The sequence below is a fragment of the Tiliqua scincoides genome, chromosome 2, assembly GCF_035046505.1.
Source record: "Tiliqua scincoides isolate rTilSci1 chromosome 2, rTilSci1.hap2, whole genome shotgun sequence".
NCBI lineage: Eukaryota > Metazoa > Chordata > Lepidosauria > Squamata > Scincidae > Tiliqua > Tiliqua scincoides.
The window spans coordinates 253,528,537-253,547,471 of NC_089822.1; the positions used below are offsets into that span (position 1 = coordinate 253,528,537).

The 18,935-nt window shown below is 47.1% G+C and overlaps 1 protein-coding gene and 1 pseudogene across 2 annotated transcripts in view; both read right to left on the bottom strand.

Moving 5' to 3' along the window:
• Positions 1-834: 834 nt before the first annotated feature.
• LOC136642890 (5S ribosomal RNA) lies at positions 835-954 on the bottom strand (annotated as a pseudogene).
• Positions 955-14,763: 13,809 nt separating this feature from the next.
• Positions 14,764-18,935, bottom strand: part of FLOT1 (flotillin 1) — a 35,503-nt gene continuing 31,331 nt past the window's right edge. Inside the window, exons 12-13 of one of the 2 annotated variants that reach the window (XM_066615859.1) lie at positions 18,679-18,843; positions 14,764-17,142 (exon numbers count right to left, since the gene is read on the bottom strand). In XM_066615859.1, coding sequence (XP_066471956.1) covers positions 17,110-17,142; positions 18,679-18,843 — 198 coding nt within the window. In that variant the 3' untranslated portion in view covers positions 14,764-17,109. Of the gene's footprint in view, positions 17,146-18,678; positions 18,844-18,935 lie in introns of both variants that reach the window. The other variant, XM_066615858.1, reaches the window with a different exon arrangement.

Genomic DNA, 18,935 nt, shown 5'->3' on the forward strand with positions numbered 1-18,935 from the left:
TCAAGCAATACCTACCTAACCAGCCCCCTTATTGTGAAAGGCGTGTGTTCATGAAGTATGCACATGCTGACCCCTCCCTTTTTGTGGTGGATACCCACATTAATGCAAAACGCCCTGAATTTCCCTGGCAAGGACCTAGCCAGTTCATGCATCTTTACCATATCAGGATGCTTGGATGGGTATTATTTGAACCAACTCCTAATGATTCCCATTGAGCTTTCTGGCTGCAATTTAGACACCAATTCTTCTTAGTCTGCCTTAACCACTACTACCCTATCCTATGAGCTATGCTCCATCAGAAGAAGCAGCATGGCAGAGTTTCTGAGGAGCAGTTGGTAACTATCTTGATTTCTTTGAGCTGCAATCCCTAAGTAGCCCGAATGTGTGGGTTTGAGCTATAAATGTAGATAAAATAACTGGAATGTTAATAGCAGCTGGCATCTACTTCACTTCTTCACTGGAATGTTGTGGTCTACCAATGGAAGCCAGGTGCAAAACTGGGGTGGGGTGGGGGAGTTAGAGCCAATTATCTGAAAAGGTTAAGGAAGTCACTACAGATCAAGAATTCTAAGAGAAAACACTAAAATCATGAACACTTGGTTAAAAGCAATCAAATGCTTTTGTTTCACAGCCAAGAAGTCCTGAGGCTGAGCAATTAGCAGAAAGGCAGCCATGGCAGGAGTGTTAGTCTTAACAATTAAAGTCAGAAGCAGTTCCTGATCTGCACATCACCTGGAGATCTCTATCCACATCCTGCCTACCCTGCTTCAGAGTATTTAATAGGAATGGTGGTTGGTTGGTTGGCAACCTTCAGTCTCGAAAGACTATGGTATAAGCCTACAGCACCCGGTATTCCCAAGCAGTCTCCCATCCAAGTACTAACCAGGCCTGACCCTGCTTAGCTTCCAAGATCAGACAAGATTGGGCATGTGCAGGGTAACAGTTGCTGCTGTTACATAGGAATGGTGGGGCATTAAACAAAAATGCAATGCAAACTTTTAAATGAACTGAAGGTTTGGCGAAGCATTTGGCCTGACTGTCCAAGACTTAAACCTGGCCCATTTTCAGTGTCCTAGTATAATTTTGCTTCCTTAATAAGTAAAAAAGCAGCCAAGATGGGAAGCCTGCTATTGTGCTGGAAGCAATTTTTTTAAAGTTGCACAGAGGAATTCTTCAAGCATAGCTGCCCAGAGCAAACAAAGGGAATGAGTGATGTCACATTGGCCCAGTTTGAATGTCACATATATTAAAGGGCCTCATTCTTAAGCACTCAAGTTTGAAAACAGTTCCTGTGGCAATGCCAGCTCATCCAAGGGGCCCATGGAGGCGGTTGCCTTAGGCAGGTGATTGAGGGCACTGCTTCAACCTCCTCACTTGCCTCCACTCCCCTTGACTGGAAGAGGAAGAGGGAGATGGGGCAGATGGAGCGTGGTGGGCTACACAAGAGCATCTCACCCACCACCCTCCACACTTCCACTTCATTTTCCTCTTTTCCAATCCAGGAAGTGGGAGGGGCAAAGACTGGCACATCACCAGGCAAAGGGGGGCAGCATTTCTGCACACTGCCTCAGGTATCAGGAAGTCTTGGGCTGGCTTTGCCTCTCTGATGGCAAAGCAAGGGAATAAAAAAAACTGTACAGAAAAAAACATGTAAATATGTGTTTACACCTGTGTAAAAACACATCACAAAAAAACACGTGTCACATGTAAATATTCTTTGACTTTCACAAAAGGCATTAGAGTCACTGATCATCACTTGCCAACACAATAATATAAAAATAGTTGCAACAGAGGACCACACTAAATGCTAACACATGAAGAGCATCGTTGGAACAGCTCAAAAGCCCACTGAGGCCAAGATCCTGTTTTTCACAGTGGCCAACCAGATACTCTGAGACAGGGGCAGGTAGCAATACTTTGGTCCTAAAAGTAAACAGAAGTGCCACAGCATATGTGCTGCTGGCCCGTTCATATACTCAAGAAACAGCTTGTTGCCACCACCCTGCCAGAAGAAAAGGTAGAGTTCTTTGCTTATCGCCACCTACCTTCATTCCTAATTTTACATGGCTGTCATTTTGGTGTCTTCCCAGTTGCTCCCCTGCAAGTTGGATAATATTTTACAGGGATCACGGTGGAAAGGAAGAGGGTTAAAAGCCCTTTGAACAGCATGCTGCTAAACTAGTGCATGTCTGGAAATGTTTCCCTCTAAGAATCCCTTTCCCCAAACCCAGAGTGAAGCATGGCTAGCCCTAGAGCAGTGTTTCTCTGTATCACATCACAAGTCCACCTGTCTGAAGTTCCATCGGAAGTAACTGGTGATGGCAACATCACCAGTTACTTCTGGGATGGGAGGTCAGATGTGACACAACAAACACCATTAAGAGGCTCAGGGTGGACAGGACGGCTTTTTCATGCTTTGGAGCTCGGCCTGCTGAGCTGAGTCTCTGACCACAGCAGTGGTTTCACTGCTGTGCGGCAGGTATCCAGGGTTCCAGGAGTACCACCTCAAGTATCACTGGTGGCACCTGTACCACTGGTTGAGAAACACTATCCTAGACTGAAGTGACACTCCAAAAAGCTTTCTGTACAAGTTCAGAGGCACTCTTTTTAAAATCACCTATTTCAAGCATAGACATTCAAAATACATTAAGGTTCGGTCCCAGCTTGCTTGGGCAGCTAAGTGAGGAGCCCAGCGCTCCTCAGTCTCGCCCCAGCTTTGCCTCCAGATGCCAGGAGCTGCAAGAGGAAGCGGAGGTGGCTAGAGAGGAGAACAAGGGGTGGGCAGACAGGCAGCCATTGGCCTGAGGGGGTTGGGGAAAGAGGCCACTTTCTAAGGGGAGGGTGCAACTTGATGTGGCAGGCTGGGAAGTGCCTGGAGGAGCAGGTCGTGGCTCGCCCCGCTGCATCTGTGCCTTAAGAGCCAGACTTAGCTAGATGGGACTACATAGAAAAAGACCACTCTGGACTGTACCACTGTAGGCAGGGAGCTCATAATTATGAATGCGCCCCCCACATAAGCCCCCCCCCACAGAATAAACAATCCTACTGGGGAGGTCGAGCATGGCCTCTCCCTGATGTGCAAGGATTAGGACAAACCAGGTGCTTTTGACTTCTGGGGGGGTGTTTCAAAATATAAGCCCCCCCCCCAAGTCTGAAGTGGTGCAGTCCACAGGATTCTGCAATGTATGACTTTTGGGTCTTGAGTCCACACCATTCACTACACCCCTCTCAGGAGTCCTGATTTCCTGTGTTGTCTGCATGCACACAGTCCAGCCACTGCCTCTGCAGCTACTGAACCAAGGAGACCTGGTGGCCACCTGCACTTGTTTGTACATGTGCATGAGGATGTGTGCTTGGGCTGTGACAATCTGGTGGTTAGAGTTTTGCCCTCTGTGTGAGACCTCTGTGTCTGACACAGGTCAACCAGGGTGACATGGGCTGCAATCCTATGCACACTTTCCTGAGAGTAAGCCCCATTGTAAGAGAAGTAAGTGGGACTTACTTCTGTGTAGACAAGCATAGGCTTGGGCTGTTAGTCATAACCATAAAAGAGGACAAGGAACCCCAAAATGTAGGACATCCAAGAACAAAGTAGGATATTACAAAATACAAGCTAAAAACACTTGTATATTGATTTCATATAGTTAAACACTATTATTAAGTATTATTAAATTTAAAACATAAATTTACATATAATTTATTAATTACAAGAAGGTTCTGTGCTGCCTGCAGGGGTCTGCTCACTGGGAAAAGGAGGACATTTAAGTTATTTTCCAGGACATGAGGCTAAAAAAAGAGGACATGTTCTGGAAAAAGAGGGCATCTGGTCACCCGGAACAGGACTGCATCCAAGAGGCAAGCAGTGGACACTGAATTTACCATTCTGCGAATGATTAATTTACATAGTGTCAACAATGCCCATAGACCTTTGGAAAGTAAAAACTTAGGTCCCTATCCTGAGGGGCTTACAATCTGGATATTGAAGGAAGGGAGACAGCAGAGGGAGGGAATGGGAGACAGCATAAACAGAAGAAGTGTATATAATTGGTACAGTGATTCTCGGCATCACCTGGCAGGACAAAGTTCCTAACAACACAGTCCTGGAACGAGCTGGAATCCCTAGCATGCATGCACTGCTGAAACAGAGATGCCTGCATTGGCTCGGTCATGTTGTGAGAATGGATGATGGCCGGATCCCAAAGGATCTCCTCTATGGAGAACTCGTGCAAGGAAAGCGCCCTACAGGTAGACCACAGCTGCGATACAAGGACATCTGCAAGAGGGATCTGAAGGCCTTAGGAGTGGACCTCAACAAGTGGGAAACCCTGGCCTCTGAGCGGTCCGCTTGGAGGCAGGCTGTGCAGCATGGCCTTTCCCAGTTTGAAGAGACACTTGGCCAGCAGTCTGAGGCAAAGAGGCAAAGAAGGAAGGCCCATAGCCAGGGAGACAGACCAGGGACAGACTGCACTTGCTCCCGGTGTGGAAGGGATTGTCACTCCCGCATTGGCCTTTTCAGCCACACTAGACGCTGTGCCAGAACCACCTTTCAGAGCGCGATACCATAGTCTTTCGAGACTGAAGGTTGCCAATACAATGATGCATGTACGCCTCGAGTTACAGTGAGGGAGAGCACCAAGGCATGGTGTCACAGGCCTTGCGGAAGGAAACCCACCCAGAGGTGGGTTTTAAGAAGGAATTTTAAAGAAGTAAGAGGGACAGCGGTGTCTGCAGACATTCAAGAGGCCCTTCCAAGTTGAAGGGGCTGCAATGGAGGAAGGACAGAGGCATTGGAGGAAGGGAGCAGGAGACCTTTGGACGGTTGAGGATGGTGAAGCTGGAAGACCAAGAGAACACAGGCAGGAGCATAGCAGGACATGAGGACCCAGTGGGATGGAGGGGCAAGGCCCTGGGGGCAGGTACAGGTAAAGACAGGGAGGGTGGGCTGAATTTGGGAGTGAGAGGATTTAAGGAAGGATGAATGCCCATTAGAAAGGGAGTGTTGGGGGGGGGGGATTAAGATAAGCCAACTGAAGACCAGCAAGGAGGAGAATGTTTTTTTTTATTTTGTTGGTTTTCATCTTTACAGTATGTTTCTAGTCCTTAAGACTGAAGTGACAACCAGCATGGGGGAAACAGGCATACTGTCCTAAACTCCTTAAGGGCAAGTTAGAAGCGTAAATCACAATCCCCACCACTGTGATACATTTTATAAAAGCTAGAAACTGCCCTTGCTCCATACAGTAGTAGGTGTAGGGCTTTCAATTGACAACATGCAACACAAAGCAGTAAAATTGCTCAGAGGCTGCACAGCAGGGCTAGGCAACCTATGGCCTGCAGGCCAAGTCTGGCCCTACACATAAAATCATCCAGCCCTGGGATAGACAATGTGCCATTTCCCACAAGCCACTCCAAAAACATGCCCTAGTGATCAAAACTCCATTACTGAATCCCCCCAGTGTGCAGGGACAGGCTTCAATTATTCCAAAATTTTAAAAACCAGGATTCCCCGGCTTGTTCTGTCTCAGGTCCACTGAACAGGCAGCTGAATGCAAACCCTTTAAGAACTATGTAAACAAGGGGAAAATGTGACTCTGCACACATGGAATTGCTGGGTGGGGAGGGGGAAGTAAAACTGCAGCCTTTGCAGCTTCTTCTTTCAGAGAATTATTGTTACAACAGCTGGTTCTTGTCTTTGTTAGGCAGATTGCTGGCTAACAGCTCAGGATATAGGAGATCAATGTTTCCATGGTTGATGAGATGGCTGGGAATCTGTGTGGAGACAGCCATCATCAGACTTTGGGACTGGGACTTCGCAGTACAGGGCTTCTCTCTGAGGATCTGATTGGGGGTGGTGGTGACAGCTCACCTCCTTATAGGACTAGCTAGTTCTGCCCCCCCTTACATTCTACAGGGTGACCCAAAAAGAACCCATAAAATTTTTATTAAATCCTACAAAGGTCCAGTAAATTTCAAGAAACTTACTGGACTCAAACTTCAATCTGTGTACGATTATTCCCTGTTAACAGTTTTATTAACAGTTATAAAACAGTTTTTGTTTATAAACAAAAATTAACAGTTTTATTCAAAGATTTGTGGGTTCTGTTTTTTTTTTTTTTTTTTTTTTGGGTCACCCTGTACTTATAGGTTTGGAAATAAAAGCAACTGTTACAAAAACAGCACAAGTCTCCAGTGTGCTCTCTCTCTCATCCAAAGGAACCCCCTGAGACTTTTCAGTGCCTGGGGAAATGGGGGTAGGGGGGAGGACACACCATCAGCCTGGTCCCATCTGCTAGAGGAGCAGCTGCAGGGACCTCACTTCCCTTCTCCCTGTCACAAAGAACTCTGCGGTATACCAGGCTGCCAGTTGCTCGAAGTCTGCAGGGGTAAGGCACAAAGCTGTCAGTTGTACTGCATTGCTGTAATCTGTTTTAGGTCACCTTTATGGTTCTTTGGACAAAAAGGCAGACTGCAAAGAGGGCTTGCGTAGTGTAGTGGTTAGAGAGCAGGGAGACGGACAGGACAGACCATCCCATTCATCCATGAAACTGAATTTTATTTTTCACATTTTTATGCTGCCTCCTTCCAGTGAGCAAAGGGTGGTGTCCATGGTTCCTTCCCTCCTTTTGTCCTCACAACAACCCTTTGAGGTAGATGAGGCTGAGAAAGTGTGAGTGGCCCAAGGTCACCCAGGAAGCTTCCTGGCGGAGCAGGGATTTGAACCTGGATTTTCCAGGTCTAAGACCAACTCCTGTACCATCCTGGCTCTTCATCCTGCTATCTTTCAGGTTAATCTAGCTCACATTGATGGGGGCAAGAGGGAGCTACATGCCATCCTGGGTTCCTTGGATGAAAGATGGAACTCTGATCATGCTACCCCAGAAAAATCAGTCACACATTGTGCTACTTCGGGCAGATAGCACAGTGCTGTGCCATCCACAAAGATATGCCCTGTGCTATTCTTTAGCCATTATGTGCATCACTCATGGGGGCTGGGAGGAAGCAGAGCTGTGACTCATCCACCGGAAGCCTCATAAAAAGTCCCTTTGTTCGGTGCTGTTCTCATTTTATGCCACATCTGTCACGTTCCACTCATCCGGCTGTAGTAGGATCAGCAGCCAGCCTGTGTCACTGAACTGTACCACATATACGCATGCACACACACACACACACAAGAGCTTTGGCTCAATTAACATGTCACTCCATAATGCAGAACACAGTCCCAGTCAGTCATCAAAGTTCATTATGAGGCCAGATGCGACATTTGCAGCTGCTGGGTCCAGGAAGACAACTGGCACAGTCAGAGTTAGCAGCAGAAGGAAAAAACCAGGTTTTTACAGGCTGTTGAATAAATCAGGATGTGGGAGCTGCCTGGAATTCCCTCTCCTAATCAGTAGGGGGCACTGTGCTGTACAGGAGGGAGAAAGGGCCTGGGGTGAAGAGAAATCAAATTTCCCCTTCTCCCCACCCATATTGCAGTGTTCTTGCTGTCTGATTTCACAGTGCATTTTTGCTTCATAGAAAATTACCGAGCATGGATGATTTGCACACATGATTTGCACACATTTTTGGGTGCGTGTGTTCGGTGTGAACCTGGAAATTCCTTCTCTATATAAGTTACTCCAGTACTGTCCTATCTATGTAATTCAGTGGTTCTCACACTTTTAGCACTGGGAGCCACTTTTTAGAATGAGAATCTGTCAGGACCCACCAGAAGTGATGTCATGACCGGAAGTGACATCATCAAGTAGGAAAAATTTTAACAATAAGAACATAAGAACATAAGAACAGCCCCACTGGATCAGGCCATAGGCCCATCTAGTCCAGCTTCCTGTATCTCACAGCGGCCCACCAAATGCCCCAGGGAGCACACCAGATAACAAGAGACCTCGTCCTGGTGCTCTCCCCTACATCTGGCATTCTGACTTAACCCATTCCTAAAATCAGGAGGTTGCGCATACACATCATGGCTTGTACCCCATAATGGATTTTTCCTCCAGAAACTCATCCAATCCCCTTTTAAAGGCGTCTAGGCTAGACGCCAGCACCACATCCTGTGGCAAGGAGTTCCACAGACTGACCACGCGCTGAGTAAAGAAATATTTTCTTTTGTCTGTCCTAACCCGCCCAACACTCAATTTTAGTGGATGTCCCCTGGTTCTGGTATTATGTGAGAGTGTAAAGAGCATCTCCCTATCCACTCTGTCCATCCCCTGCATAATTTTGTATGTCTCAATCATGTCCCCCCTCAAGCATCTCTTTTCTAGGCTGAAGAGGCCCAAACGCCGTAGCCTTTCCTCATAAGGAAGGTGCCCCAGCCCCGTAATCAGCTTAGTCGCTCTCTTTTGCACCTTTTCCATTTCCACTATGTCTTTTTTGAGATGCGGCGACCAGAACTGGACACAATACTCCAGGTGTGGCCTTACCATCGATTTGTACAACGGCATTATAATATTAGCCGTTTTGTTCTCAATACCCTTCCTAATGATCCCAAGCATAGAATTGGCCTTCTTCACTGCCGCCGCACATTGGGTCGACACTTTCATCGACCTGTCCACCAGCACCCCAAGATCTCTCTCCTGATCTGTCACAGACAGCTCAGAACCCATCAGCCTATATCTAAAGTTTTGATTTTTTGCCCCAATGTGCATGACTTTACACTTACTGACATTGAAGCGCATCTGCCATTTTGCTGCCCATTCTGCCAGTCTGGAGAGATCCTTCTGGAGCTCCTCACAATCACTTCTGGTCTTTACCACTCGGAAAAGTTTGGTGTCGTCTGCAAACTTAGCCACTTCACTGCTCAACCCTGTCTCCAGGTCATTTATGAAGAGGTTGAAAAGCACCGGTCCCAGGACAGATCCTTGGGGCACACCGCTTTTCACCTCTCTCCATTGTGAAAATTGCCCATTGACACCCACTCTCTGCTTCCTGGCCTCCAACCAGTTCTCAATCCACGAGAGGACCTGTCCTCTAATTCCCTGACTGTGGAGTTTTTTCAGTAGCCTTTGGTGAGGGACCGTGTCAAATGCCTTCTGAAAGTCCAGATATATAATGTCCACGGGTTCTCCCGCATCCACATGCCTGTTGACCTTTTCAAAGAATTCTATAAGGTTGGTGAGGCAAGACTTACCCTTACAGAAGCCATGCTGACTCTCCCTCAGCAAGGCCTGTTCGTCTATGTGTTTTGAGATCCTATCTTTGATGAGGCATTCCACCATCTTACCCGGTATGGATGTTAGGCTGACCGGCCTATAGTTTCCCGGGTCCCCCCTCTTTCCCTTTTGAAAAATAGGCGTGACATTTGCTATCCTCCAATCTTCTGGTACTGTGGCCGTTTTGAGGGACAAGTTGCATACCTTAGTCAAGAGATCTGCAACTTCATTCTTCAATTCCTTAATAACCCTTGGGTGTATGCCATCAGGGCCCGGTGACTTATTGATCTTTAATTTATCAATGAGGTCTGAAACATCTTCTCTTTTAACCTCTATCTGACTTAACTCCTCGGTTAGGAGGGGCCGTTCGGGCAGCGGTATCTGCCCGAGGTCTTCTGCCGTGAAGACAGATGCAAAGAACTCATTTAATTTCTCTGCCATCTCTAAGTCTCCTTTTATCTCCCCTTTCCCTCCCTCACCATGCAGAGGGCCAACCGCTTCTCTGGCGGGTTTCCTGCTTCTAACATATTTGAAGAAGCTTTTATTATTCCCCTTAATGTTGCTGGCCATGCGTTCCTCATAGTCTCGCTTGGCCTCCCCTATCACCTTCTTACATTTCTTTTGCCACAGTTTATGTTCCTTTTTATTCTCTTCATTAGGGCAAGACTTCCATTTACGGAAGGAAGCTTCCTTGCCCTTCACAGCCTCTCTAACTTGGCTGGTTAGCCATGCGGGCACTCTCCTGGATTTAGTGGAACCCTTCTTTCTTTGCGGTATACACCTCTGCTGGGCCTCTATTACTGTTGTTTTAAGCAGCCTCCATGCACTCTGGAGAGATTGGACTCTTTTTACCCTCCCTTTCAACCTCCTTCTAACCAGCCTCCTCATTTGAGGGAAGTCCGCCCGTCGGAAGTCAAGGGTTTTTGTTAGAGATTTGCCTGGTATTCTTCCCCCAACGTGCACGTCAAAACGGATCGCAGCATGATCACTGTTCCCCAATGGCTCAGTAACGTTTACATCTCTAACCAGGTCCTGCGTACCGCACAAAATTAAATCCAGAGTCACCTGTCCTCTGGTGGGCTCCTTGACTAGCTGATCTAAGCCACAGTCATTTAGCACGTCAAGAAATCCGGTTTCCTTATCGTGACCAGAACACAAATTGACCCAGTCAATATGAGGATAATTGAAGTCCCCCATGATTACAACCCTGTCCTTCCTTGTCACCTCCCTGATCTGTTTCCTCATTTCAAGGTCCCCATCAGATTTCTGGTCTGGAGGACGATAGCACACCCCCAGTATTACATCGCTGCACAAGCCTGGTAATTTAACCCACAGAGATTCTACGGTGGAGTCGGACCCACCTTCAATCTCTACTTTGCTGGATTCTATCCCTTCCTTAACATAAAGGGCCACCCCACCTCCAACACGCCCCTGCCTGTCCCTCCTGTAGAGTTTATAGCCCGGGATTGCGGTATCCCACTGATTCTCCGCATTCCACCAGGTTTCCGTTATGCCCACTATGTCAATATTTTCCCTTGTCACCAGACATTCCAGTTCTCCCACCTTTGCTCGTAGACTTCGGGCATTCGCATAAAAGCATTTATACACGGAATGCCCCAGGATGGGCTGCTTATTCGCTCCTTTGTCCCCGCATCCTCTCATTGTGCCAAACCGTCTATCACATCCCATCTCCCTACCTTTCCCAATTTCTTCTCCTACCCTGCCTTTGTCTTGTTGTTCTCTAACCTCCCCATCCTCATCCCATAGGGATGAGGAGTCCCGAACCGGATGCCCCTCGGCTCCTGTCGGCCTTCCCCCAGGGATCAGTTTAAAAGCTGCTCTGCCACCTTTTTAATGTTATGCGCCAGCAGTCTGGTTCCATTCTGGTTCAAATGGAGCCCGTCCCTCTTGTACAGGCCCCGCTTGTCCCAAAACGTTCCCCAGTGCCTAACGAATTTAAACCCCTCCTCCCTACACCACCGTCTCATCCACGCATTGAGACCCCTGATCTCCGCCTGCCTAGCTGGCCCTGCGCGTGGAACAGGTAGCACTTCAGAGAACGCTACCTTTGAGGTCCTGGCTTTCAGCTTCCTGCCTAAAAGCCTAAATTTGGCCTCCAGGACCTCCCAGCTACACTTGCCCACGTCGTTGGTGCCGACATGCACCACAGCCGCTACCTCTCCCCCAGCACTGTCTACTAGCCTGTCTAGACGAGAAGTGATGTCCGCAACCTTCGCACCAGGCAGGCAAGTCACCATGCGGTCCTCACATCCGTCGCAAACCCCCCTCTCTATGTTTCTAATAATCGAATCCCCCACTACAAGAAGCCCCCGACCCCCCTCCCACCGAGGAGTATCCCGAGTGCGCTCGGATACGGACCCATCCCCTGGAGAAGGGATCCCCCCTAGGGGATTGTTTCCCTCCTCTCCAGGATGACGTCCTCCAGTCCCGAGACTTCCCACCCGGGCAGCCGAGGAGCTGCACGCCTGAGGTTGGGACGAAGCCTGATCGTCCCCGGAAGTCTCCCCACGGTCCTCCTCTGGCTGCCTGCGCTTCTCCAGGTCGGCCACCAAGGCTTCAAGGGAGCGGACGCGTTCCCTGAGAGCCTGGAGCTCCTTGCACCGAGGACACGCCCATGACTTATGCCCAAGAGGCATATAATCATACATGTGGCACTCGATGCAGAACACTGGATAGCCCCCACCCTGCTGCTGGCTGTCTGACTGCATAGCTTTTTTGTTGTTGTTGTTGTTGTTTTATTTAGGGGTCCTTTTAAAAACCGTACACTGGATAGCAGCCCTCTTCTCAAGGGAAGAGGAAGGGCAGTGTATGGGGCCCTGGCCTCCCCGCCCTGCTGCTGAACTCGCCCAGATGCTAAACTCTTGTGCCTTACCTGGCACTTAGTTCCCGAGGCACTGGGTTCCCAGAGGCCACACGCGTCTGCAGAGAGCCTCACGCGATGGCCGGCCTAGCTTTATACTCCTGGCTGGCTCCTCCCCCCTCCTTCCTTCCTGATTGAAAGGGGGCTGGCCTTCCCAGGTGAGTTTACAAAAGCTCAGGAAGGCAAATGGCTGCTGATGGGCGTGACCTACTCTGCAGGCTCCTGAATGGACTGCTTGGATTAGCCTAATGGGGCTCTTAATGGGTTGGGAATTGGCCCTTCCTAGGTCCTTTCCCTCCTAGTTCTGTTCTCTTAGGCTGGACTGTTTTTGTAACCTCAAACTAGTTTTTATTTGGGTTTGTTTAATTATTTATTGCTCTCTAGATCCTGTGTCCCAATTTACTGACCTGTTTAGGTTATGTTCTAACTTAGATTAGGTTTAACCTGGGTTAAGTATAGGTTTAATTTAAACAAGTAGAAAAACCTGCTTTCCACTTTATCCTCCTCCCTTCCTTCGATTAAGTGCTACCTTAGGTGCAGCTAACTTTCAACTTTGATTTAAATGCCTGACCCTTGGGCTCTTACTCACGAGTAGGACTCTGCTCCTACTCACGAGTAGGACTCTGCTCCTGCTCACGAGTAGCCCTATGTACCTCCCTTAGGTGCTAACTTTCAATTTTGATTTAAGGTTGCTTTAAAGGTAAGATTAAGGTTAGAAGACAGGGAGTTAGAAAGACAAAGCGTTAGAATGAGTACACTTACCTCCTCCTCCTGCTCCTCCTCCTCTCCTTCTCCAAAACTCAGAGGTCTCCTTGCCTTCTCCTCGCCCAGATGCTAAACTCTTGTGCCTTACCTGGCACTTAGTTCCCAGAGGCACTTGGTTCCCAGAGGCCACACGCGTCTGCAACAATCCTAGGCTGCAATCCTATCCAAATTTACCTAGGAGTAAGTCCCACTGACTATCATTGTTAAAAGCATATACATAGTAGCCTGTTCAAAGTACAGATCTGTAACACTTCCCCAAATGCAGTCACATACCATGGCAGCATCAAGTCTAATATATTAAAAATAAAGTACTGAAACGAATGGGGACCCAACTGAAATTGGCTCGCGACCCACCTCGTGGGTCCCGACCCACAGTTTGAGAAACACAGATATAATCTAATGTCCTGCAAGCTGACAGGACTTTTCAGTTTTGTTTTTAAAAATTTTTTGGAAAAATCTGTTTCTTTAGATTTACAAACACACATATTCCTGCACACCTAGGAAGTCTCCCCCTGCTCCAAATACTGCATACAGAAACCACTACTTCATTTTTTTTATACAGTCCCTCCATTCTGCTTCCAAATGCTTCTACGCATTCAACTGCCTGAGTTCATCATTAGTATATAGAAGTGGGGCCCTTCTAACAAAATGTTGCAGAGCACCTCCAGCCCCTAAGAGGCATTGTGGCACCACTTCAGGGTTCTAAGCCAACCTGCAATGGGGGTCTTGTAGTCCTGTTCAGGCCTGGTCATGGGAGGGGCATTTCAGGAAGGAGAAAAACAAAGGACAACTTTGTTCTTTCTCCACTCCCTTAATGACTTCCCCTGCTGTACTATATATTGTTTGGAATTCTGAAATTGAATCCAGAACCTGAGTTTTTTATGACTATACAGCAGCAATGTGGGGAGTGGTTCTAGAAAGTGGGAGAGGAAAAGATGTTTCCATTCCTTCTTCTGGCAATATCCCTGGATGGTGTAAGAGGAGTGTTTTTAACCTCATACTCATAGCACACATATTCCCCCATCCCAATTTATATTTTCTATAAACAGTTAGGTGCTTGAGCAGGGCAAATCCCCCTCCATCCTCTTCTCAATACTGTCCTCCCCATGTATAGAAAAAAACCCTAGGTGATTTTTGTCCTGTTTAGCCTCCAGACTACTAGGCACTCAACCACTCTTGTTCACTATTGCAAGGCAATGATAGAACCAATTTACAATTCTACTAGATCGGACTGGTCTATTTTCCAATCTGATTTTTATTCCCAACAGCAGCTTGGCCCTCAGAGATCTCTTGTCCATTCAGTTATCATGGCTAATACAGGTACAAGTATTGCTCAGGACAGCCTTGCCCTTGTCATGTTTATACTGTGTGTGTCTCCTCCTTTCCCCTGACTACAATGAATGTACATCATGTTTTGCTTATGTCCAGCATGGACTCCTCCATGTTGTTCCCAGAGAACTGCATCCAGTATCTCAAAGATGCTGGAGATTCCATTAGTTAAGGCTCTTTACTGTGATTAGGGAATATTAGGTAGGGGTGGATTAGGGGAGTGCAAAAAACTGCCTTGCTGCCAGCATTATGGCAAGAGGACATATCCCTCCACTTCAGCAAACAACATTACTGGCTTGCTGGGAACATAGTTTTAAGATCTTTATGAAAAGGCATGCAGCCCAATCCTATACATGTTTACTCAGGACTCAGTTCCACTAAATGCAATGAAAGTTACTCCCAGGTGAGTGTGCAATCACTACGGCCTTAGAAATTATTCTCCCCTAGTAAGCCTCTCCTTAGCTATTGGCTCCTTTAACTGGTGTGATGTCACAGAATGGTCTAACTTCAGAGGTGGGAGAGAAGGTATCGCACTCACTCTAGCCACTGAAAGCAAAGTAGAAAAAGCTGGAATGGGTACAGCCTCAGGTAGTATAGCATGCTATTCGTAGAAAAACAAAAGACAGAAAGATGGTCTATGTTTCATATACTTTAATTAACCATTAGGCTATTTTATTTTCCCTAGTAGGCAATAAAAAAGCCTAGACTGGCAGCAAAATTCAAATCCTCCTTAATGCCACAAAATGTTTGACAATATATAATGGTTGCAACAGATGCATTTATAAGGGTTGGGGGCAACCCTTTCTTTTGCAGTAATTGCCAAAATATCCTGAGTTCCACCAATGGCAGTCAGATACGAAGACTAAATAAAGGAATTCAAAAGTATAACCTTTGCACAAGTATTTTCTGCACACATGAGTTTTCTTTGGTTTAGAATTTAGATTCCAAAGTTGGGGCATAGGGAACAACCAGCCTTACACACATTAACATTTATCACTGCTGTTTTTAAACACACAAGAAGGACAGACGCAGGCAGTAATCTTGGGTTTTATTAGAAGCTGAGGGTCTCAGTAGCAGAGTGTCTGAATAAGAGTTAGGCAAGGCACCAAACTGAGCCCTCATGATACAGCGAGCAAGGTAAGAGCTGGGGAAAACACACGTGATTCCACAGTTACACGGTACTGAAACCTAGGTTCCCATAGAGTGATTGCAGCCATATTAAGTTTGCCCCATTTAGCGATGTGAGCAGCAGGTTTCACTCATGGTTTGGGGCAGAGACAAAAGCAACACAGTGGAGCTGGGCTGCCTGCAGCTCAGATAGGGAAGCTCAGGCATGGCTCATAACAGCCTGAAACATAGAGGAAGATGAGCAGGCAGCAGAGACAAGGAATGTGATGTTTTTTCTTCTAGGGTGCATCCAATCCAAATGGGGGCAAGGGGGTGTGTGGAGAGGATACCCACAGCCAATTGTCATTGCTTGGACATCCACTCTGCAAAGATTTCAAGGACTGAGTTACACATGCAGATGACCCCTGAGGTGCACAGTTTCTGTTCCAAACTGCTGCTTGGAGGTCAACTTATTCACATGCTCTCCCATATGAAAATTCCTTGCATGCATACGGGAGAAAGCTAGGCCAAACCTAGCTAAGGTCAGTTTTCCCCCAGAAGTTATCTACAAACCTTCATTCAAGACCTCCTCCCTTGACCCACTTAAGACTTTAATAGTACAAGTCACTGTAACCTTTCTGATTTTATTTTCCAGCTCTCAGAAGCCTATGATTGTGCCCCCGCTTTCCTTCACCTAGCTATGGGGTGAGTGATATGATTGTTAAAAAAGACATAAGGCACATCCAGATGTTGACTTTAAGAGGGAGGGATAAATCTGTGACCAGTATACATCAGCTTCTGCACTGCACACCTACTGGAACGTCCATCTCACAATGGTAACCCACTTGTCCACAATGCAACAAACCCAGGCAGTGGGGCTTATGCAGGAGACTGTGTGACTGGCTTCCTATATTTCTAGTTTGGTGCTGTAAACACATACACTCCTTAAAAAGTGAGAGCGAGATCTTGTTGGAAAAGGCAGGGCCTTGGAACAACGGAAGAGGAAAGCATTTGTTTTTTGCCAAACAAATCTTACTTGGGTACAACAACCAGGATGTATGGCACAAAAAGAGAAAGATACAAATTGGCATGGAAACATGAACATTAACACACACACACACACACACACGCACGCACGCACGGGACTTGGTGTGGCTCCACTTATATGGAATCAAGCAAGGGCTGAGTTCATGCCAGTCACTAATTTTTGTTATAAAAATCAATCAGTGCTGCAAAACTGCCTCCCTCCCATGAAAGTAATTTTACACAGTGGTAGTAGAATCTTGGGAGGAGCCAACAGAAATCCATCACCCTACATAGGCTCTAAATCTCAACTGTTCCAAGTCTTTCTGGCAAAGAACCTGGTATACCCAACCTAGAAAGAACAGGCCTCAAATGCCACCTTCATCCAAGCTACATACTTGTTGCATCTCTACTGACTCCAGAAGCAGATATTTTCTCGAATCCTCAGAGAGAGCACACTTTTAGGAGGTATGAAGTAGCTGGGAGGGTCCAGGCAACGAAACAAGAACGGAAATCAACGGCAGGAAAGGTAGTTATGGAATCATACTGGATGTAACAGGGATGGGTGAAACAGGACCATGCCTTACAGGTGATGGGGAGAGCCAGGATACTCTTAAGATACACACTGGGGTGTCACTGGGACATGAGAGCACAACAGGGTGATAAAATGCAGCGCTTTTGAGGATTCTTAGCCAACATGCATCAGTTCAGTCCACAAAAGGTCTGGCAATTCTGGAAAGGCTCTGGATGGGGAAGGTCTCTATATACCCATATAACATACAAACAAGGATCATGGGTGTTCATGCTCAGGAAAGACTCCCCACCCCCACCCATCTCCCAAATCTTCAGCACTTAGTTCATTCGTCTTGGCTTCTTCTGGTTTATCTGCTGGCAAAACAAAAGCAAAAAAAGAGATCAAGGTCATCAACCCTGAGAATATAGATGAAAACAGTCACACTTTCCCCCCACAGTATAGAAACAGAGAGGAGGAAGAGGGAGGACAGAAAAAAAAAATCTGCAGTTCCAAGAACCCCATCTTTGATTTGGATAATCAAGGAGGATGTGTTCAAAATAACCTCTGTCATGCAGATGGCCCTTCCTCCTTCAACAGTATTGGACTCCGAGTTCCCTCTGTTTCACTAGGGGGGCATTTGGTGGGCCACTGTGAGATACTGGAAGCTGGACTAGATGGGCCTATGGCCAGATAAAGTGGGGCTGTTCTTACTAGTATGTGGTTAACAAGGCCATAGCTTAGTGCAGCAGTCACCAAACTCACAACTGCTGCGCATAGGAAAAGCAGTTCCCGTTCAGACCAATTGTTATTGTTTCGGTGTGATGCTTGAAAGAAATTCATCCGACTGCAATGCAACACTCTAGCAGCTGCGTCTGTAGCCCACTGCCCCAGCAGGCTTTGTACCTGCATTTCCAGGCAGACGTGACTGCCCAGAGTGTCGCGTTGCAGAAATCAGGTGGGCTTCATGTGAGCATTGTACCGGAATGGTAAGTGCAGCTCACAGTGGGAAGGTCTTCAGTGTTGCACCAGATGTGACCTGCGGGCCACAGTTTGGAGAATGCTGGCTTAGTGGAGCAGCACAAACTTGAAATGCAGAAGGCTCCAGATTCAGTCTCTGGTATCCTCAGTTGAAAGGATCTGACAACAGGTGCTCAGAAAGACTGAGCATCCGTAAACCAGTGTACTGAAGAATTGGATCAGTGGTCTAACCAGGTAGACAGCAGCTTGATCTGTTCACAAACTGGTACACACCTGACAATGCAGGAGCAAGCTGATGGGGGAACTAGAGTGAGTGAAAGCTTTGATAAAAGGACAAGCCCTTTGCTTAAACTATTCCAGTGATCCTTGTAATATACCTGTAAGGTTGCATTATTAACCCTGTGGTATACAGTACAGGAGGCTCCTTAAAGGTTGTTTGGAAGCAGCAACTTGGGACCCTTGTCCTTTGAAATGGGGCTTTAAAGGTCTACAGTGCAATTCCCCTGTGTTCAGTGGGGCTCACCCCAGGTATGAGTGCAAAGGACTGCAGCCTTACCTAGACTATCTGCAGCTAACACGCTTTTATTGGCTGCTTTATAATCTTGCTCATCCTCGTTGGCTGAAATGGTTTGACTATTATTATTTTCCCTCTCCTTGAGAACTCCTGCACTGGAAGCAGCTTAAGAATTTGCTAATGAACGAGATGGGGAGATAGACAACCATAAGGAACAGTCACAAGAGACTCTGTGAAAAAGGTAAGACTTGCAGGCTGCTTCTGGGTGCATTGGGGCCATGTGGAGGAGAGGAGGCTTGACTTCCCATCCTGTTCTTGCAATGTTCCCCCACGACAGCTAATTGTCCACGACCAGGGAACCAGTCAAGTCTCACCCTCCCACCCTAGCCAAGAATTCAGTAACTCTGCCTAGTACCTGAGAGATGCTAACGCCAGTGAGCTTTTCAACTGTGTCAGGCAGCCTATTCATGATTTCCAGCACCTCCCCTGTTATCTTGGCAGCCCCCACGTCTCCTGCCCCACTTGATACCATGGTGATCTTCTTCGTGGAGGTCAATGGCTTGCTGATCTCTTCAGCCATCTGTGCAGGGAGGAAAAAGCAAAACACATTAACTGGGAATTTTTTATATACTCACATTTTGCAGAACATACATAAATATTGTCAAACCCTTG